This window comes from Chelonia mydas, chromosome 11, assembly GCF_015237465.2.
Source record: "Chelonia mydas isolate rCheMyd1 chromosome 11, rCheMyd1.pri.v2, whole genome shotgun sequence".
Classification (NCBI taxonomy): Eukaryota; Metazoa; Chordata; order Testudines; family Cheloniidae; genus Chelonia; species Chelonia mydas.
This window is the reverse complement of record NC_051251.2, coordinates 46233403-46256179: the sequence shown is the minus strand read 5'-3', so window position 1 is coordinate 46256179 and position 22777 is coordinate 46233403. Positions and strand designations below refer to the sequence as shown.

The 22777-nt window shown below is 39.8% G+C and overlaps 2 protein-coding genes and 1 long non-coding RNA gene across 3 annotated transcripts in view; 1 reads left to right on the top strand and 2 right to left on the bottom strand.

Annotated features, from left to right (window-relative positions):
- CERKL (ceramide kinase like) overlaps positions 1-1547 on the top strand; it is a 98029-nt gene extending 96482 nt beyond the window's left edge. The window contains exon 13 of the mRNA XM_037912637.2: positions 1217-1547. Coding sequence (XP_037768565.1) covers positions 1217-1298 — 82 coding nt within the window. The 3' untranslated portion in view covers positions 1299-1547. The remainder of the gene's footprint in view (positions 1-1216) is intronic.
- Positions 1183-5041, bottom strand: LOC122462260. Its single transcript, XR_006284725.1, has 2 exons — positions 2200-5041; positions 1183-1819 (listed from the first exon to the last, which is right to left on the bottom strand). It is a non-coding gene; the product is annotated as an uncharacterized LOC122462260 (long non-coding RNA).
- A 498-nt stretch (positions 5042-5539) lies between these two features.
- Positions 5540-22777, bottom strand: part of ITGA4 (integrin subunit alpha 4) — a 56163-nt gene continuing 38925 nt past the window's right edge. The window contains 12 exon segments of the mRNA XM_027831897.3: positions 5540-5813; positions 5816-5858; positions 6912-7031; positions 7357-7455; positions 8872-8991; positions 9850-9975; positions 11382-11489; positions 13027-13117; positions 14579-14668; positions 15032-15111; positions 17733-17831; positions 20898-21048. Of these exon segments, the coding sequence (XP_027687698.2) occupies positions 5767-5813; positions 5816-5858; positions 6912-7031; positions 7357-7455; positions 8872-8991; positions 9850-9975; positions 11382-11489; positions 13027-13117; positions 14579-14668; positions 15032-15111; positions 17733-17831; positions 20898-21048 (1174 nt within the window). The 3' untranslated portion in view covers positions 5540-5766.

Here is a 22777-nt window from a genome sequence, read left to right as displayed (position 1 = left end):
TTAATACTGTGGCAATACAGCTCCCTGCGTTGTTGAGGACCAAAGGGTCCTCTGCCTAAGTGTTGACAGCTTAGTATATTGTCCAAGAAAAAAAATAGTTTCTGGGTAGAATAGAATTTCTATCAATCTCAAGGCTGTAAATAATAAATTTTTGAATGGAATTGTTTTATTGAACTGAAACGTTTTATAAAAGTTTGTATTTTACAAAATCTAAAAAACTGGGCCCAGTGTGAGTTGGGTGTTTAAGAGATTATCACAAATTTGCCACATTATTCCCATATAAGTACTGTATAGGGAATGTTGCAAATATTCATATTTTACTGCTGCTCACTCTGTAATCCCCGCATCACAAAACAGGGTGCTGATGTTGCTCAAAGTGAGCTATATTTAGCCTGGAGAGAAGAAGGTTGTCATTACACTAAGTTCATAATGCAGTGGGCCTTATTTCAGGTTGAAAAGAGGGCCTTTTTTGAAGGTTCAAGATGAACTCCCTACCAGCCAGGCCCTGAATTCTGAGATCAGACTTAAGTCTGCTGCTTGGAAGTACCCACCCTGCCTTTTGTGTATTTGCAGAGTTAACCAAATATGTAGTAAGAAAAGGAGTACTTGTGGCACCTTAGAGACTAACCAGTTTATTTGAGCATGAGCTTTCGTGAGCTACAGCTCACTCACGAAAGCTCATGCTCAAATAAACTGGTTAGTCTCTAAGGTGCCACAAGTACTCCTTTTCTTTTTACGAATACAGACTAACACGGCTGTTACTCTGAAACCTGTCAAATATGTAGTGCCATACAACAGAACTTGTTTGATTGTGAACAGTTAGTGCTATTTGAGGATGGTTAAGGAATGGAAATACATGAACACACACAGCTGAACAATCCCTGGAGTGGAAAAGGGAGTTGGCTTATTCTCCAATAACACTGTGGCCAGCCAGAGCTGATGGAGCTGATGGTGGGAGGCTCACTGTAACAAAGGGTGCGGATGTGGGGGGAATGAAAGAGGGACCATGATATCCCTTTCCAACCCAAAACTCCAAATTAAAAAGATTCTCTCTCAGAAGTTTTTAGTAATCCAAAGAAGAGACTGGAAGTAAGCATACTCCAGCTTAATTTTATTCCATATAACGTATTATATAAATTTGTCCTCAAAGAAAATGTTACGTGAAAACTACAATAGAGTTAATAAGTTACTTTATTTTTATTTCTTCACTTCGTAGGGTGCACCCACAACTTATTAATCTTTATGGAGTGAGCATTGATGAACTGGATGATTCCAAAGCAACGTGCACTTGTCTGTAGAAGAAATTTATGAAGAAATGTGTTTCATGGTGCAGGTTCTACATAAGACTCATTTTCATCTTTAAACAGCTATTTAAGGCCCATTCCTTCACCCACTGAAGTCCAAGGACCAAGACTGAAATTAGGATGTTTATATAGAACTAACAATATTACAAAGATTTTTATCAAGTAAAATAATTGTAATTATCAAACAAAATGTTTATAGTTTTAAGCTTAAAAAAACCCTGAAAATAAATACATTGACAAATATACTTATTTGTAGGTTTTATATATTTGGTAAAAAAGTGATTACTAGAATTTCAGCAGGAAAATGTAAAGTTTTTTTTTTTTAAACAGGGGCTGAGTTCAGTTTGGGGTCTGATTTGGTTACCCTTAATTGTATCTAGTCATATTTTACTTCACTGGTAACCCTAATTCATATCACTAGAACTAGTCATAGAGTAAAGTACTACTTTACTGTGAGTTGGGGTAGGCATAATTTGGCTTCTGTCAGGTCCTTCAATTTCCAGATAATCTCTGACCTTTAAATGAGATGATGTAAAAATTTGCTTGCTTTCAGCATGCTACGAGTTAGGTCTTAAACTACTTTTCCTTTTACAAACAGTATTCACTTAGAATGTAACATTTGTTCAAACTTACTTAGTTTTAAACTTTAATCTTATAGAAAATATTTAAAGTTTACTTTATCAGTAAAACTGGGTAGTAATCAGCATAAAATGCATTAATTTTTGCTAGAATAAGGCAGAAATGCCGAGTAAGATTTCTAATTTTAGATTTTGAGTGATACTTTCATAGTGCACATATTTTAAGTAGAAAGTAGGTATGTAAACAGATTAATTTTATAAATTACATGGTAAATACAATAATTATGCATGACACTGGTACAGATTAGGATTCCAACCTTCATGGGAATTGAATTTTTCATGGAATCGTGGCTATCCCCTGCATTGCGATTGGTGGGAACTAACATCTTGACAGATTTGTCAGCCTGCTTGACCTGCAGGAGGAGAAGGAGCTGAGATGTGTGTGCGTGCTCTTGTTCATTAGGTTAAAGATATGAGGCATCCCAACCAGGGCTGAGGGAGGAACACTGCATTTCCCTGTGACTAAACCACAGACGTTGTTGCGCACTGGTCTTTAAGGCCTCAATTCATTGAGCATTGAAGTCATGGGGATTTCACTATGTGCTTAAATCTTTGCTGAACTGAGGCCCAAGTATTTAAATGGGATTAGTGAGGACTATAGGAACATACCAGAAGTTTGGTTCATATTTTTAATAAGCATTACACCTCAACCTTAAATCAAACAATTAGTATGGATATTTTCTTTCTTCCTCCACTCCCTTCACAAGTAGCACCAGCAAATGGTTATTCTTCAAAAAAAACACAGAACCAAATTCTGTCTTCATACTCACATTAACGTCAATGGAACTGCAGGGAAGGCACCTGTGGGCATAATTTGGCCTGCAGTAACCGGCCAAATAATCTGCAGTATAGTGGATTACAAAGTAAATCCCGGGGACCAAATTCTGCTCTCCATTACAATGGTGTAAAACGAAAGTCACTAGTTACTTGAATGGCACTACTCCAGATTTGTGCCACTATAATTGAGCAATTTGATGCTATATACTTAATCCAGAAGCATTAAAGTACTGTGTTTGAGTGGTGAAAACTGAATTTCTTCTTTGATTCTTTAAAGATATCTCATCTTTATAAATCATTATAATATATTTAACTGTATTTTATTACCTCTGCAAATTATCAACAAAATAATTAAATTTGCAAAAGATAGTGTACACAGTTGTTGTTATCAAATTCAATTGAATGACCGTTTATTAATAAACATGCTATCATCAGGAAATCCTACATTCACATTTTTCATTTACTTATTTAGATTAAACCTCAACGTTTGTTTGTTAAATTAATTGAATTTTGCTTGTATATCTCAGAGAAATACCTGATCAATGTTTACATACTAATAGCATAGTTTGAATAGCAATGTGCAATTTCCAAGTAACACTTGTGCATTTAGTTACTCACTAAAGCAATTCCAAAAAAATCCTTCGTAATCTCATTTCCTTGCATTGTTTGTATTAAAGCAATTTTAATGCTGCTTTCAGTATTTGAGGTACAGTTCTCACAACACACTATATTAGATTATCTGTTCGAATACGTTTTGATTAAAGTGCAATAATTCACTTGGCTCTAGACTCTTTAAAATTCCTTTTTAGAATATAAATTTTGCAAATAGTTTAGTTTTTCAGGATGAAATATTTCACTCATAGCACATTTTGTTCTAAAAATCATCTTTCTATATGTACACATTTGTTCTTAATATAATGCTGAATATTTTAGAACAGAAAGCCAATGCCTTGAGATGAGATCTGTTTTTCAGAAGTGTGGAAGCCCCCATGACACCAACTGAAGTAAATGAAAACTACAGGTGCTTGGCCCTCTATGGAAAATCATGCTCTGTTACCTTTGGATTCTTTAGCCTAGGTCAAAAAAAGCCACTTTGCTAATCGAGTTATATACATTTTTCCAAAGTAACTGGTTGAAAGCAATCTTTGTTGCTATTAACTCGAGCTTTATTACCAAGTGATGTTGCATAATCAGTTTGTGTGATGTCCACACTTACTACATTAAAAGAAAGATGCTGGAACTAAATTTTCTAGTAGCAGTCCAGAAAGACAGCAGAGAAAGGACAAAAAGCCCTAGGACATAGTATGTGTTGACATATTAAGTTTACGATGAGTTTAGCACTTGGATGAGATGGTGCATAGACCAGAGAATGAAATCCTTTCCCACCTAGAACAGGTATCAGTGTACTAAAAGTAGGTGGCATTGCTAGTATCTCCCTAAGAACCTGAAGGGATCCCCTGTAGCAGCAATTCAGTCCCCACATAAATTCAGTTCTTTCCTTTCTACTGACACTTGAGTGCCAGTTGCAATGGTGGCATGAAGCTGAAAACATATCCACTAAGAACTGAACTTAAATATCCCAACTATTTTATTATACAGGTTTCAGAGGGTTGGAACTTTTGGGCTGGAGTTGCACATCTAAGGATGGAATTTAGCCCTATGGAGTTAGGGTTTTTTTAACTTTTCATCAGAGCCTCTTCTGTCTGCTACTGGAAGCGTCCTTATATACTACAATGCTGAGCATTATAGCAACACTTGCAAATAATTGTTCAGGAAAACACATGAATGTCTTTCACTCCAAAACCTCATGCTCTTGGTGTTTGTTTGAGGAGAAAGAGGGAGAAACAGAATTAACTGTATGCTCCTGTCCTTATCAGCTACTACTATGTTAAGGATGGTTGTTACTGATGGCCTCAAATGTTTGACTCGTTCTCAAGGTAACCCTCAATGTGATGCATCCTTGACAGGACATTGAATTTTCAGTGCCTATCAGCACAAAAAATCTTTCCACGCACCTCAATTAATGGTAAGATTTTATGCTGCCCCTCTTACAGGCTCAGCACAGAACTCCCAGCCCAGGGAAGGGGAAGGTAGTGTGGTTTTAAAGCCACCTTTGCATCCTCCCAGTCCTCGACTGCTCTAGAACTGGAGTAGCCCCTGGCATAATTTAGACAGCCCAGGAGGTCTGTCTAAATTACATGTTTCAGAGTAGCAGCCATGTTAGTCTGTATCTGCAAAAAGAAAAGGAGTACTTGTGGCACCTTAGAGACTAACAAATTTATTTTGAGCATAAGCTTTCGTGAGCTACAGCTCACTTCATCGGAGCTGTAGCTCACAAAAGCTTATGCTCAAAATAAATTTGTTAGTCTCTAAGGTGCCACAAGTACTCCTTTTCTTTTTGTCTAAATTACAGCAGCCTCCCAGGCTGTCCTACGGACTACAACACTACCCAAGACCTCCATAGCGCTGTAGTTATGTGCCTTAGTCCAGAGCCTGCAGGAGTGGTCAAAAGACCTTGTTGCTGTCTTCTACAATGCATGCACTGGAGGCCTCCTCCCTTGACCACTTCAGGCCTTTTACCCAGTGTAAAGGTGCCACAGTGGGATGAGGATCTCATCTTAGTCTCTAGTTAAAAATGAAATGAAAGTTGAAAGCTAAGTGAGTGATGATTCACTTCAAGGCCAACCATTGAGATCTTATTACCCAAAAATGGTTGATAATCCTGTACTACGTTCCAAGAACTCTTCTTCGGGTAAGTAATTCTTCATTTTATCTGCTTAGTGTTCTTGTATGCATTTGAAGAGATGGATACTTCTGGTATTTCAGATATTACTATTACAGTTTCTTTATTTGAGGATCCGATTGTCATTTGCATTTTAGTAAGATGATGCTACATTTAGGTGTAATCCTCCATAGATCAGCAAAATCAAATGTATATTCTAACACGAAGAGTAAACAACAGACTCATTATCAGTTTTCTCTCATCAGCGTTCATCATGTAAGTCACTGAGCCTGAAATTCATCCTTTGAAAGAAGCCTTTGTCATCTTAGTCCTCCTTATTGCTGTTTACAAAGTTCCAACTTCCTCTTTGGGCTGCTCTTGTGGGATAGGTTGATAACGTCTTTTAAAGAAGCCAGACTGAAAAACAATTTCAAAATCAATTGGTATGTGTCAGCAAATTCTTAATAAGTCAGACTTAATAAAATCCACTTACTTTGAACAGTATAAAAGATTAAGATGACATGCTGGCATATGCGATTAAGTATCAGCTTGTTACTCTGTTTTGGGAGTAACAGTGATGTTACTATTAAAATGACTGCCATATTGATATGAACTAATTTTTAAAAATGTAGACTTTTTTTCTAATTGGTACATAATATAGCAAAAGACAGCATTACTAAAAATTACTTTATATCTATGGGGCTAATCCTTTCCCTTCATTCACAATATCAGCAAATGGGCTGTGAACTGTGGAAGTCCAGAGATCAAAATCTTCCCACCCAGGATATGGAACGATGATGAAATCCCAGCATTTGTTACACTTCTGAACTCTTCTGCGGGAAGAATGACTAGTGGAGTCACATTCACAAATGTCTAATCCCCAGCTTCCCTTACTATGGCACAAAAGAAATGCCTGTGGCAAGCAAGGGGTACACCAAGTGAACAATACCTTACCCCATCAGAACTTTTCTGGACCTTGTATGGCTACTAACAGTAGGGAGCAAGATTTGCCCCTAGCGTTCATATATAAGAACTTAAAATTTAAAACAGTTAATGCTGGCAAGCAACAAGACCATCTTCACCTTTTCTGTTAGGAATATTGTAGACCACACATCTGTTGTGTGTCCATCAGAACAGCAAAAACATGAAGCAGCAGCCTAAAAAAACTGTTTTGACTTCTGGAGGGAAATTATGCAAATCTGGCCCATAAATAGGGGGGAAAACTTGGAGTACAGGAATTAAAGATCGCAAAGAGGTAAGTTAATGTCAATAAGTACTTTTACTGAGATAGGGAAAACATGGGGTAAAAAGGACAATGGAGAAAACTTTAAAAGAGGTTTTTGGAAAAAGGGAATTAATCATACCAGGATTTGTTATTCTTTAGTACAGATCACAAAGCATATTATTCCTGTTTTTAAAGGATTCAATGAAAATAGCAGAGAAATATTGATAAAGGAAAAAGAATCCTACCTTCCAGAGTAACAGCACTATAAGCAAAAACAATAAAATGCCAAATACTGAACCTATCCCAATAATCAGCATGGTAACATGATGTTTTGGCTTTTGGTTATGTAGTCCTTCCAAAAAGACCTATATGAAGTAGGGGAACATTAAAGTATGAATATTAGTATGTTTAGAATAGACAATGTATTAAATTAAAATATAACTTAATGAAGTAATTATTATTATTGCATTCATTAAATATCTACATATAATATATATTCCCATAAATGGTATCTTGTCTCCGCTTCAAATGATGACAAAAAAAATCTATTTGCCTAACTAACTGCAATTTAATTCCAATTATGTACATATCTAATTGTGCATAATTCTATCATTTCAGGTACTATTTTTCTTGAATATATTTTTTTTAGGGGGGAGGGCTAACCAACTTGTGTACTTAAAGAATTCTTACATGTGCAACTTGCTTTTCCTTGTGTAGTTCAATGACTTTTGGATTTTTTTCTGGTGATGCTGTAGCACTTATTTCAAACTCAAGTGATGATGCCTCATCCTGTTTTAAAAAAAAGATAGGCCAAGTTGCGTAAATACAGTAATACTTTGAGGTCATCAGATAAAAGATGATATAATACTATAAACAGTGAGTTAAACCTTGATGTGTAGGTGCCCTAGTCTACAAAAGAACTGAGTGACAGAGCCAGGAACAGAACTGTACTCCAGTAACTCAAAAGGACTATGTATTTATAAATTTAGACAAGTTAACTTGGAACTATGGCACTACTGCTAATCAAAGCTAAATATTTTAAAGGACTGAGCCACTGACAAAGTTGTACATACATTTTTTGGGGGGGCAAACAGGACAGAGTTCAGATTTCTATTTTAAAGGCTTTCTTCACATTTCCATTTGTCCAAGAGCTGCCCCATTCCTGGAACTTACATCTAATACCCACCAAATTAATGAAACCACTGTTTGTGCCATAATCAAAAAGTTCCCTGCAACACCACTCCATTGAAGGCTGTATTCCTAGTGGTGATCACTTCAATCAAGAGAGTTTCTGAGATCCAGGCATTAATGGCTGACCTGCTGTATAAGGTATTCCTTAAAGATAGAGGGTTTTTGTCCACACCCTAAGTTACTTTTTATCAAAGGCAGTATCTGATTTATAATTATGCAAATATGGCAATTTAGCTGTATTTTCTATAAGTCCCATTCATTATCAAGAATTGTCTAGGCGTTAAAATGGCTCTTAGTTATTATCTAAACAGCACTAAACCATTCTGTAAATCACCTAAAGTGTTCATAGCACAGACAGACAAATTCAGATACTAATTGTGTTTAGAATAACGAGACAGTCATTCACCCTTTAACCAATTTACAGTACGTATGACCAAGAAATGTCATGCTTGAAGAGACCAATGATCCATTTACTTCAGTATCTTTCCTCTGCTTCAGTTTATGACAAAAAAAAACTATGATGTGCCTACCTGCAGTTATATGCCAATAGCTGTCTGGTTTATCATATCCTGCTAGTGAGTGTTGTAATCAAATTATCAACAGTGCAGGAATATTAAACCAAATTATCACCGTTTTACAGTATTATAAGCTTGAAGTGAAAGGTCTATCTTGGAGCTTGCTTTTTGGTTGTGATATGCCAACTAAGCCACAGCATCTGTCACTTTGAGAGGTTTGCACCACGTGTTAGAGTACAGCAACCCTCTTACATTTAAATACCTCTCTTTGTAGTGTTCTTCAGTATTTGAACTAAAACGTGTATTTATACTGATTAATATTATTAACTTGGATTTAACAATACTCGATTTATATATTAAATGAATATTGTGCAATTTATTTCTGTCAACTAGAAATATAGCGCAGTGTTCACAAGAGGGTGCTGCAAATCCATGTGATGCCATTAAAAAGCAAATAACCTTTTAAAATTATCTGGTTAAAGATTTATATACAATTTACCATTTCTAAAACTGAAGGAGTAGCTTCCAGTTGCATCTGGACAATTGCTTCTTTTCCACTTTCCATGTTTCCAAATTTACACAGTATTCGTAAACACAAATGATCGTCTTTCATGCAGTACTTGGAAGGAAAAAAAGCAAAAACAAAACACTGAACTTCAGTAGCATGGTTTATTTTTTCTTGTTAATATCAAGGCCCCTGGCATCTAGTCAAAAAGGTTTTATTTTTTTGCCTGGATAAGTCAAGATGCATGGCTACCTACAATAAATTACTGTCAATAAATGTTCCAGAAACTGGGTGGCAGAAGAGCTACATGCATGGCCTCATAATCACCTGACTATGTCAGGTTTTCAAAACACCATGTGGCCACAACTGGGGGGAAGTGGGGAATTTTCCAGAGAGCTAATTTCCTCTATAAGCATCTAAATGAGAGTTGAGCAATTCTGAAAACGTGGCTATAAGTAAATTGTTGCTACAGCAGGTTTTGTTTTCCATTGATCCAGTTATTAAGAATCATAAAGGCACTTTCAAACTTGTACATCAATCATACTGTAGATTTTTGATTTTGCTTTAAGTATTTGCTTTAAGAGTTAGTATTCAAAAATGAACTAGTAGCACTAGCCTCATTCAGGACTAGTACAAACAAGCCCTATATAAACTTCCTCACATAAGACGGCCACTACATCTCAGTTCTGACCTGCAATAATTCTGATATTCCAGCCTTCTCTTGAGCAATATGAGGTGGTTCTCTCATTTGTATGAGTGGGAGCTAAACTGAAAATATTTAATCCCTTTTTGCTTATGACCAAAAACGTCTGTATAATAAGGTACAGTCTTTTAAAAAGTATAATTTCCCACTGACTTCTAAAATCAATCCTGAAAAGTATGTGTAACGCATAATATGAAGTACGCAGTTTATTTCGAGGGTTAAGTAAATTGGGACTGAACAAACCAAAACAAACAAAAAAAGACCCTTACCAGTCGCCTCTGAGTAGGCTTTGAAAAGAAAATGATGAGATCCTTTAATACGTTCATGTGTCCGTTTTTTTCTGGTAAAGCACAGTCTCTTGTATAATTATCATAAAAACATTCTCCATCAGTTGTCTGGAAATAACAGCAGCACAATCATTCCTGGGTTTTAAACATTTCCAGATACTGCTTAGAAGACATTTCTGTACATGCAGAAACCCAAAGAAAATTTCTGTATTTGAAAAGGATTTCTCTGGAGTATGACAGAAATGCACCATTGGCATAATGGGTGCAATTCTAGCCCAGTTTGTTTAACCAGAACTACCTGCTTACCTCTTACATGCCCTCAGAATTGTACTGAAAGTTTCTGGATGATTTCAGAGTAACAGCCGTGTTAGTCTGTATTCGCAAAAAGAAAAGGAGGACTTGTGGCACCTTAGAGACTAACCAATTTATTTGAGCATGAGCTTTCTCACGAAAGCTCATGCTCAAATAAACTGGTTAGTCTCTAAGGTGCCACAAGTCCTCCTTTTCTTTTTGCAAAGTTTCTGGAGTGAGCCATACTCAGCCAGAGAGAGGTGTGATGGAAAAATAAACAGGGGAAATTATTAAGACCCCACCCATTCCCTTGTGGGGGAAAATGTAATTACATTAATAAATAGGTCAACAGAACTGCAGGCTACGATGCATTCTAACAGATTCAAAAGAACAGCAAAAATCTGTAGAGCGGAGACTGTGTATTGTGGGTTCTGTACAGCAGCAAACATGCTGTCTGGTATCAAATAATTAGAAGGACTGATGGTGAGTAGAATCTAAAACCAAAACTGAGATGGTTTATTGGACAGGATTATGGAACGCAGGAATTCACACTCCCCTCTTTAAAAAAAAAAAAAAAAAAAAAATACTGCATTTTACTCCTTACAAGAAATTTTCAGTGCTGTAACACTGAATCCAGAAATAGGGAAAATAGATTGAAACACTCCTTAAAATTTAGAAACTGGCCCAATACTGAGCTCCATGCAGGTGGAGACTCTAACTTCAATGAGGCTCCAATCAGAGTCTAATGTACTAGCTAGTATATTTCAGAGAAAGCATGTAAATTAAATACTGAATATGTACTAAATCTAAATGTAACAAGTATTCACAATTTCACTGTAAGTGGGCACAGTATAAGGAAGGATCCCCAGGCTATTTGACTCCCTTTGTAGAATACCTCAGATTATTTTAATTCAGCATTTCAACTTCTCTGCTAATTCAGCATCAATAGCCATGAAAATTTCTGAAATGAGTGCATGGTTGGTTGATTTACATTCATTCATTTAGAATCGGTTGATACACTAAAATAAGAGGAATTAAAATATTTAGGCAAAATTAATAAATTTCACACTAATTGTTACAGTCAAGTTTCACATACAATATAGCTGAATAAGAAAAATTTAGACGTGCCTTTTCAAGCACTGTTGTACTCCATCTGATTCTGTGCTTTCATGTACTACATACAGAGCAGAATGTAAAATCATAATATAATAAAACAAACATACCTGGATATCCAGAATGTTAAACAGCTTTTCATCTCTTGGTGCAAAAGCATTAGGAACCATTATCTCCAAATCTATAGCAGGAGCCATGCTCGGTCCAGCACTGATAACCTTGGGAGAAACCGTGCTATAGTAACTGAAACTGTCATTTGCATACACTAATCAGGAAACGAATACACACAATTCACACATTTATGGCAGCAATGGAGGCTTCCCAGTGCTGGCTTGACAATAAAACTTGACTGAGCTAGAGGGAGGCACCTCAAGAGATGAGAGTGCAGTTCATTTTCTAGCCCTATTGAATCTTTGATCTCTCTCTTAACTCTGCTCATAAAGTGCCATTGGGGTAGTGGTAGCTTTGCGGTATGACGCTTGTCTGTTATGACCTGAACTGAGGTCATATTTCACTACTTCACTATTCAAAAGGGTCTAAGGGAGCTAAATGCCCAACTTTCATTGACTTTTAATCCACCAATCTGTGCTGGATATGAACCTAGAGAGACCCTATTACTAATCCCCAGAGCCAGCTAGTCCCCTCATGCTCTTCATGCAGTACTTGCTGTATACCAGCTCCTTGTGCACCACTTGTGTTCTGGGAACAGATATGTAGTCCAACGCACAAATATTTTTACAGCTGACTCCCCTGTTTAGTAAATATGTACTCTCTAAGAAAACCCATTGAAAACTGTAAGCCAAGGTGAAGGAGGATATTATCCAAGGCCCAAATGAGAGTTAGGTACCCAGCTCCCATTGACTTTGAATGGAAGTTGGACCCCTAGCTCCCCTTTGTGTCTTTTAAAATTCCTCCCCCCGCCCCCATCATCCAGGTCTATTGTAAATCAGTGAAACTCCCATGCATGTCTGGGTCAAATTCTGACCTCTGATGTGAAACAAATGAGCAGCAAAAGTTTCCTCACCTTCAGCACTCCATAAAGGTGACAGTCAAAGGTGCTTAACAGATGCTGGCTGTGGTTAGCAGGGGCATGGAATGAATGGGCTTGCCATAAAGAAGTGACAGGAATAGAGAAGCAAAGACTATAGGAGGCTACGAAAGTGTTCAAAGGGAATTAAGTGAGATAGGTTCTTTTTAACATGGCTTGCACCCTTTAAGGGAACTCCAACTTCAATTAGTGACTGATCCAGCTGCTATTAAAGTCAATAGCAGTGTTTCTAGTGATCTGTAAGGGGCATAGATCATGCTTTTCAAGCACACTTTACTTAGATCCATGGTGGCTTCATGGACAGAGAGAACCCAAGCTTAAAATTTGTAAGGGCACCATCTGGTGAGCTAAGCACACTCCCTATAGATGTTAATAGCTATTATTGTTGATGGAAATTTAGTGCTACAGGTGTATTTTGCTCAAAATTTTGAAAGCACTGGTGGGAAGCATATACTGATTGGTGCATCCACAAATATAGGCTGGGAATTGGATGCCAAGAATCTAGGGAGCTGCTTCTGTTAACAGCTACACACAGAAGTTCTCACCAATCCCAGGATTTATGTATTTGTTTCTATATTAAGCACTTTACAAGAGCAATGCTTTCCCAGTAAGTTACAAGGTGAGGTGGAAGTGCCTTTTGTCTTATCTGTTGTTAAGAATTAATTTTTAAAAAAAGAGGAATGGTTTCTGTAAAGAATAGCTCTTACATGGAATATGAAGTTGATCTTCTCCTCCATACAATTAATTGATGAATTTCTCTCACTGGGTCCGTAAACAAATGAAGCTGGTAATACAAATCTACAGTAGTTAAAAAAATAATTACAATAGGACAAAATTAGCACTATTTAGTATGCAATGTTAATATGAGCATTATCCTGTCTAGGCCAGACTGTCCTCTATGCAGGTCACTACAGAGAACTGGAAAGTCTGAATTAGCACTTACCTTAGCCCTGCAGTAGCGAAGGTCCAGGATAAAGCCTGCTTTAATTTAGGCAGGACATCTCCATGGATTGAGTGGGCACAATGTGGTAGTGATGAATCATCATCCTCCAACCCTACCCACTGATCCCCAACTCAGAGAGGGGCTTTTATAAAGGAGGGGAAAAATTAGGACAAAGGGGCTACTCATCTCTTACATCTCTGACTCATTTACCTCCACCCCCATTATCAGTGGGATTTCAGTCCCCTCCACCTTCAGAGAAAGACTTGTCACAAGTCTGGTTCAGTGATTGGGTTATGAGGAATTACGGGTTTATTCCCAACTTTGCCACTGATTCTGAGAGATCTACAAGTAACATCATCCTTGGGCTTCAGTTTCCCCAAAGACTTAGGAGATCTTCAAACGAAAAATGCTGGAGCTAAAATGTTAATATTCCTGTAGTGGCTGCAATGATTGATATGGTGGCAAAGGAAGCGGTGGGAGAGTGGAGTGAAGATAGTGGAAGCAGTTGCTGCCCCTTCCCATCGTTAGTTTGAAAGAAGTGTCCTGCTATACGAAGTAGATTTCAAATATGCTGAGCCTGCCACTCTGAAGCAGTCTCTCTATAAGCCCTTACTTATACCAAGTGTCCTTTACATTTGCCATCACCTGATGACTGTGACAGTCAAAGGAAAGGATCCTTAAAAAGTATCCCTGGGCATTCCTGCTACATGACTGCAATCCAGTGATTACATTACGGTGGGGCTGGGCAAACCAAGGCCCGGTTTAGAGGGGCCTGTCTGCCCAGAACAAGGTAGATCTATTCATAGGCAAATTTATGACAGGCAGTATCACCAGCTGGGACAAGCTGAACAGCAAACAGTCAATATAGTTGAGTATAAAAGACCATGTGTTTGACTCAGGCAGTGGACAATTACACACAAAAGCATAAGGCGGAGCAACTACCAAAAGGGAATTTGATAGGCTAAAGGATTAAAATATAGGTTTTGTTCACCTTTGCAGAAAACAGGATTAAGTGAGAGAAAAGCAGGAACAAATAATACTATTGTGTTATAGAAGAGCAAAGAATCAGTCCTCTGGTATTAAATCCCTGACTTCTTGGGATTTTTCCCCCATTTTAGAGGGACAAACTGAAGCACAAAGTCTGCAGCAGAACCTGGAATAAAATCTAGATCTTCTCACACCCAGTACTGCAATTTTTCACTAGGCCATGCTTCCTCTCTGAAGATCATGGGCGTTCAGCTGAGGTATGTGTTCCTTAATAATGGATAAACAATCCTATACACATGGATATGCAGAGCAACCATTAACTTACTTACCCATGGACATTTAGCTCGACCTCATGTTTTAGAGGTATGACTAAAGTTATGGAGTTATCCAACAGCAGGTCTTTATCCTCTTCATTTTCACTGTAGAAGTAAATGGGGGCGGGAGGGGTGGAGGAAGCTGTGTTAGAATGCATCATACACAATGTGTTATCGCTAGAAATAACTAATTACATAAAACATACACCTAGTAGCTTATTTAAATAACTTTTTTGTAACTGTCCATGTGCCAGTACGAAATCATTTTTATGACAATGTTAGCAGAATTCTCATTATTTAAAAGCAATTATCTACTTTTTTGTGGTTTCAGTTTCTCTATATTTTATGTAATAAATGAGCTTTCTTGCAGTTGTGCTTCATTAAGCCTTTGCTGTGCTCCCTATTCTGTTTTCCAAAGCTAGGGATATTTTTCATCAAACGCAGCAATTTTTATCAAGCAAGATTTACCAGGTAGCATTAACTGTGATGCTGAGGTCATCTTCTGCCCTGGTAAGTGAGCTTGCATCCAAGAGAAAACTAAAATCCATCTGTAGAACAAATGAAACATTGTTTGTGCTAAATGATTGGGTGTGTCTTCACAAATGTTTAAGATGAAATGTTACATCATTAAATTAATCTGACATTTCCCTCCTTCTTAAACGTTTAACTTTTGTGAAAAATTCTAGAGTGCACTGAATTATATTTTGCACAAGTTCAGCCCCCCCGTTCATTAGGGCATAATGCTTTTGTTTGTAATCTCAGTCAACCCAATCACTTTCCTACAAAACATTTGTAGGAAAGGTTAAGGTACAGAAAATGTATTGTGCTATCGAAGTAGTTCCAGTTCTGGATTGAATGCATGGTCACAGCATATCCTAAATACACTTCCACCCAAAGGGGGATAGAGGATTTGGTGCTTCCTTCATTTCCTCTAACATGCACTCCCCTATAGCAGCAGTTCTCAACCAGGGGTCTGTGGCCTGCTGGAGGTCTGCAAATAGGTTTCAGGGGGTCTGCCGAGCCCCACTGCCCTGGAGCCCTGCTGCTGGGGGCTGAAGAACACTAAAGCCGCAGAAAACAACTGTTTTTCTGCATGTAAAAGCCTGAGCAACTGAGCTCAGGCAACTGCCCTGCTTGCTGCCAGCCTTGGCTTGTATATGCAGAAAAACAGTTGACACACAGGTGGGCCTTGGAAAGCAAAAGGTTGAGAACCCTTGCCCTATATGATCTGCTTCCAGAAGGATACTCTGTCCTGCGTGGCCAATTGCAGCAGAACTTTCAGGCTGCAGTTTTGAGAAGCACTCAGCATGAATCTAACTCTGCTCCCATTGAAAATTCCCAGGACAACTCCCAGATGCTTCAGTGCGTGCAGAGGTAGGCCAATGCTGAGCTCTTTTGAAAATCCCAACCTAAGGATGAGATTCTCTCCTTTCCTTTATCCTCTGTACAGCAGGTTAAAGGATTCTAAAATGCCACAATCCAGCCAGGTCCCTGGTACAAGGACTGAGTAAGACACCTCCAGACCCCTTGTAAGCCCTAGTGTAGGAGAGACTGTTCTGTTGCCTTGCTCCCAGAACACTGCAGAGATTCTACGCCCAGAGGCAGCTGGTGACAGCCATAACTAAATTATACTGGGGGCCACTCCAGTTCTTGGAGCAGCCCAAAACCAAGACTATGCAAAAACAGATTATAGCCACCTTTAGCCCCTGCTCATCCTGGGCTGCAGGCTCTGTGCAAGAGGCACAGCACAGCCTCAGTCTTTAAAACTACCCCAGACTTAAATGAACAGTGCTTTAAATGAACTGAAATGAATGAAGATTCTGGGACATATGAAATCCAACATTTGTTCTAACGAGAGAACACATGTTAAAGGAAACAAACACCCTTTTGGAACCTTTAGGTTTGAACATTAGTAAAGAAGTGAGAGAGTTGTCATAGTGGCCCCGGGTACTTCCTCATGTAGCATATGCCTAAAGCTGCCCCTGAGCAGAACAGACTTAATCTTGAAATGATTTGTACCTAAAAAACTCTAAGCTCTTCAGGGCAGGGACTGTGTTGTCTGTCTCAAATACCTGGCATGCTGCTGATGCTAAATAAAAAATAAGGTAGTGACCACTTTTCGCCCACAGACTAGCCCTTACAGGCCTATTTACAGAAAGGCTTTAACCTCTGTGTGCAGACAAAGATTCCAACCCTTACAGCCAGAAACAAGTCAACTAAACCCTAGTTAGCAGGCAAGGAGTTACTCAGAAACAAAAACATGGTGCGAACTATGTTGGTAGAAGCACAGAAGGTGTAGTGAATCCAGCACAAGAGACATACTGACTAAATAAACTACTTTGTCTCTAAGCTTCTAAACACAAATACCCCTCATGCTCTTTGTAACTGAAAACTGAGATGCTCTTGAATCTTTGGATTAAATAAATCGTTTTCTGATTGTTAAAATCCTTTTTTTAATCACATGGTAATGACACATCAATATCAGTTAAAAGAATAAAACTAGAAAAGTAACATTTCAATGACTTCCTTGGTACGGTTCACCATAAAGGGAGCAAGATTACAGTATGTATGGTATGCCTGTTCTTGATACATTAGTGATTACAATTTGATTTGAATGCATTGTTTCCAATAAACTGCAGAAGGCTAATTTCTTGATAACGGAATGAAGGATTTTTATTATAATGATTTTAAAGAAAACCACTGGCATACCTACAAAGTGTCGACTTAGGTGCAATACACACATTCTGTTGTGTATATCTTGTCCTTGGAGACTCAGTGCGATATTTAGCTTTGACTTGTTAACAGAAACTCAGACCCTCCCATAAATGCAATAATGGAGATTGTGTCCTCAATGAAGTAAAGCAAAATCAAATGGGATGCCATGCAAAATCTGACAAAATGTTAACTCTTAATAAACTATTCCTAGAGCTTGCCCATTCAAAACTATGATTATGAGAAGCTCAGGTTCTCAATTATCATGATGGTGAATATGGTATAGAGAGGAAGAAGGTGAGCAATAATTTATTTGTTGAACATTGTCATTCTAGCTTTAGCAGACATTATGTAGAGTGTGTAATATAAAGTTTCCCCTTCCAAGTCATACGTTTTAAGCATTTACTCATACAACAAGATGTAGTTTTAAAGATTAACAATTTCAGATTTATTTTACCTTTGACAGATGATCTACATATAAATACCCAACACTGCAGTAAAGTCTCATTGCATGAGCTTCGTTATCGGAGATTTTGCAATGTATCTGTGTTTCTTCCTAAAATTAAAGAATAAAAAAACAGTAACACTTAAGTGATGAATCTAATGACCATTTAGCAAAGTTATTTCAGAAATTTCAAGCTACGTATATGCCATAAAATTTCACTTGGAGTATTTACTACTTCAGTGAACATCAGTGGGAATTTACAAAATATTTCTGCTGCTACTAGTTGACTAGTCCAATGAGTCCATATTGCTCAATTCCTTGCACCAATCAAATTACCTCTTCATATTCTGTTTGTTAATGAGTTGACTTTGCAAGTAGACTGTCAACCTATTTAAGTCTAAAATTACCCTCTCAAAGATAAGAAGTCCAGTATAAACATCTTAGAAGTAAATTCTTTAATAAAAAAAAAATTTAGAGGGAAAGAATTTGTCTCCTTCGCAAGATTATAATTAGCCTCCAGCTTTCTAAAAAAAAAAAAAGCAGCCGTTCCTGATCCAATAGGTGCGCTGTACCTCCTGAGAACAGCTCACAGGATCAGTCCCCGCAGGTTTTTAAAAACAGGAGAACAGGATAGACAAATATCTATCAGGGATGGTTTATGTATACCTGCCTCGATGTGGAGGGATGCACTAGCCCAGTGGTTTTCAACCCTTTTTCATTTGCAGACCCCTAAGAATTTTGACTGGTGGTGTGGACTCCTTTGGAAATCTTAGACATCATCTGCTGACCCCAGGGGGCGGTGGACCGCAGGTTGAAAACTACTGTTCTGTGATAATGATAACCTTTCGCTGATATAGTTTGTGGACCCAAGGTTGAAAACCACTGGACCAGATTATCTCTTGAAGTCCCTTCCCAGCCCTATATTTCTATGATACTGTGAGTAGGGACTTACCCAATTAAAGGCCCATTTTATTTCATGGTCATAGAATTTTAAAAATCATCACTTGCACCATTTCAGATATTTAAATCTGAAATTTCATGGTGTTGGTTCTGACCCAAAAGAAGGTTGTGGGAGGATCGCAAAGCTATTGTAAGAGGGTTGCGGTATTGCCACCCTTACTTCTGCACTGCTGCTGATGGGAGGCACTGCCTTCAGAGCTGGGCAGCAAGCAGCACAAATGTGAGGGTCACGTGGTATGGGGGGGTGTCATCATTTTTTGGGGAGGCAGGGCTGGCCTTACGGGTGGGTGACCATCCAGGGCTGTGTGGTCAAGGGGAGCTGTGGTCCCCCACAAACACACACAGCCAGCCCAAGGCCCCTTCAACTCCCAAGTGCTGAGCCTAGAGCCAGAGGGGGCAGGGCTGGGGGCAAGGGTTCTTGGAACCTTTGTAGAAGTGTCACCAGTGCTGGAACGGGGGGGGCCATGCCCCCCACTTTTTAACATAGGCATAGTTTTGGGGTCGGGGCAGCACTGCCCTCCAAACTGCAAGCCTTGGGCAGGCACGGAATGGCGCCACCAGGGGCTCTGTGCCTGCCCGAGGAGTGCAGTTTTCGGGGGGCAATACCGTCTCCTACCCTACAAACTTCGTTCATGTTAAAAAGTCCCCTGGCCCTCCTGGTTCCAGGGCTGCTGGCTGGGTGCTCCAGCTGGGGGCTCCAACTGTACACCAGGGTCAAGGTGCTAGTCCTGGCGGGGCTGGGGAGGGATAGGACTTCTTCTCTTGCAGGGGCCACTCCCGTGGTCGGGTCAAACCCACCTCTGGGACCCTTCTCCAGCAGCAAGAATCTCTGTGGCTGCTCACTGTGCAATGATCCCTCCCCCCACGGCTGGAGAGCAATGGGGGCAGGAAGAGGGCCAAGGCTGTGGAGATTTCTGCAGTTGGGGGATGTTCCTAGAGGTGGGTCTGACCCAGCCCTGAGAGTGGCCGTCGCAGGTGAAGAGGAAGTCCCTTCCCTCCCCAACCCCGCCAGGGCTAGGAGCCAGGAGCCCAGCACATGGTAGGGCAGGGATGGGCAAACTTTTTGACCTGAGGGCCACATCTGGGTGGGGAAATTGTACGCAGGGCCATGAATGTAGAGCTCGGGCAGGGGGTTGGGGTGCGGGAGGGAGTGTGGGAGTGCAGGAAGGGGCTCAGGGCAGGGGGTTCGGGTGCTGGGGGCGTGCAGCAGGGGTTCAGGGTGCGGGCTCTGGCCCGGAACCACTTACTTCGAGTGGCTCTGGGGTGGCAGCAGCGTGCAGCGGGGCTAAGGCAGGCTCCCTGCCTGCCCTGGACTTACGCTGCTCCCAGAAGTGGCCAGCATGTCCGGCAGTGGCTCCTGGGGATGGGGCGGGGCAAGCGGCTCTGCCGCGCGCTTCCCTCGCCTGTGGGTACCACCCCCGAAGTTCCTATTGGCCGTGGTTCCCTGTTCCTGGCCAATGGGAGCTGCAGAGGTGGTGCCTGCAGGTGAGGGCAGCGCACAGAGCCCTCTCCCGACCCAACCCCCTTCCCCAGGGGCTGCAGGATGTGGTGCCGGCCACTTCTGGGAGTGGCGTGGGGCCAGGGCAGGCAGGGAGCCTGCATTAGCCCCACTGCGCCACGGGGCTGGCAATCCTGCGGGCCGGATTGAAAGCCCTGATGGGCCGGATCCAGCCCGCGGGCCATCATTTGCCCTCCCCTGTGGTAGGGCGCCCACAGCCCTGTCCCTCCCTAGCAGATTTCATGGTGGAGACCAGATTTTTCACAGCCATGAATTTAGTAGGGTTGTAATCTATGAGGAAGGTTAAATACTAGTATTTCCAAATACATTTAGAAGTCATTACTTTTGTTCATTTACTGCAATACTTCACTATTAAATAAAAAATGTGGCCAACTTGATTAAACTGTGCCCACTCTGTGGATGGATTAACTAAATTTTTAAGCAGAAAATCTGGGGTGTTGTCAGCTTTCCCTACATAGAGGTTTTCTGTCAACCCTACCCCATGGGTCTGAGCTCAAGTGGGTAACTCGAGCCTCCTCTTGTGCCACAGCATCCACACACCTATATTTAGTGTGCTTGTGTTAACCCTACTAGCATGAGTCTGTCTACCGCGGCTGAGAAGCTTGCTCTAAGCTGTAGTGTAGACACAGCTGTACAGTCTGTCCAGGTAATGTGAGAATGGTCAAGGGATTATGACGACCTAGAATTTCAATTCTTACCTGTTCTAGAACTCTGACAAAATAAAGACCTTTAGGGAGTTGGATGTCGAGGGCAGTTTCATATGCATCATCTCCAGCATTGCTTAGTGATATATTCAAGAGTAAAGTCTTCATACTTCCAACTGAAAGATATGTTTTCTTTTCATGAAGTCTATAAAAATAAGGAATATATTTAAAATGTTATACTGTATGAGAAAACCAGTGATATGTATGGCATGTACAGAGACAAGTGGCCTCAGTAAAAAGGAGAGCGTCTGGAGAAAGGAAAGGAAAAAAAAAAGCGAAACTCTTCCTTTGATTTCAGTGTAGCAAGGTATTTGCAAAAGCCCAACTGGAGGTTGTTGGTCAAATAGGTATTTGGCTTATTCTTCTAGCTGAGGGCAACTCAATCTTCACCATTTCAACAGTAGTCAATCCGCCAAAATGTTTCATTTGCATTGCACTTTTTAGGGTCTGAGTAATGAGCGCTAGTTCAGAGATGCATGACTACGGAAGGAATGGTGCTTACTCTTCTGCTAGGTCTTGTCCCAGACAGAGATGTAGAAGAGTGTCCTCCTGCTTCAGCATCTCTAAGGGGAAGTTACTCCTGTGCAGAGGAGCCACATGAGGCTTACGCAATCACTTAAGCCCTCAAGTTAAGGCTTGGCAGGCCCTCTGCACAGAGGAGAATGTCACCCAGAATGGAGAACATTAGAATGAGGGTGGACATGTCGACTGAATTTATTAAGGAACATTCCAACAGGGCAATAAATATGTGCATAAATTGTAATGCTTATGTATGGTTGAGAGTTTCTGGTCTCACTAGTTTGGGTTTTTCTCTGCCTGCTATTGAGATCTGCACTATTAATTTTTAAACACAGGGAAATGTTTATGATTAAAGCCTTGCATTTATATCCCTATGTGCCACATAAGGCTGCAGTCTTCAGCTTTCAATTGAGGTGTGGGACTGAGTTCATGTGAAACAGGACGACAGGAAGGTGAGGGAACATGCTATTTTATGTTCTACCCAGTGTTCTATAATCATGTTACAAGTGAAGGTACCTAAGAGGTTCTAAAAGTAAACTTCAGTTTGACATTAAAGTTTAATTAAGACTTGTAGAAGAGCTGCCTAGAAATAGGCATTTATCAAATATTCTGGCTTGAAACCAAACATTAGTCACTGAACACCTCTGGGAAAGAAGTTGGCACTTAGACAAGCAACAGAAGGTGAAAGCACTGCATAAGCAGCGAGGTTCCAAGACAACATCACATTAAAGAGAAACACAGTGTTAACGTTTCAGCCGCTGGATTTCACCTTCACTTTACCTTTTTAAGTTATTTTACCACATTTACATAATTGCTATTCTACTCTTTTCTGGTATACATTTTACTGCAACTTGATTCATTAACAAGGTGCCCACCCGCCAGCTTAGTACATAAGTGCCATAAAGCACCAGGTGCACATCTGGGAGTGTGACAAAGCTGAACTAGAGCTTTTCCCTGGTAATCATATTTCATTCTACATTAAAACCATGTATAATGCGTATCTGAAATGTATAGAGCAGACCAGAATCTAAGCAATAGAAACAGAACAAGGTCGTGCATACATGCTGAACCATAATCCAAGAAGTAAAGGACAAGTCTCAAGTGAAGTATTTCAGTGACCACCCCTGAACGCTTCCATTCATTGAGGAGATATTTGTCTTAAAAAAAAAAAAAAAAAAAAAAAAGGGCATTTGCTTTGCTGTTCCTGGATAATGAATGTATTCTGTCTTGACAGAATAAATTAATGCTTCACAGCTAACCAGTTTTTAATCCAGATACTACGGCAAAAAGTAATTTAAGGTGATATTTCACACTTTATCAAGATATGTAGCCTATTTATTTTGGTTGAAAAAGAT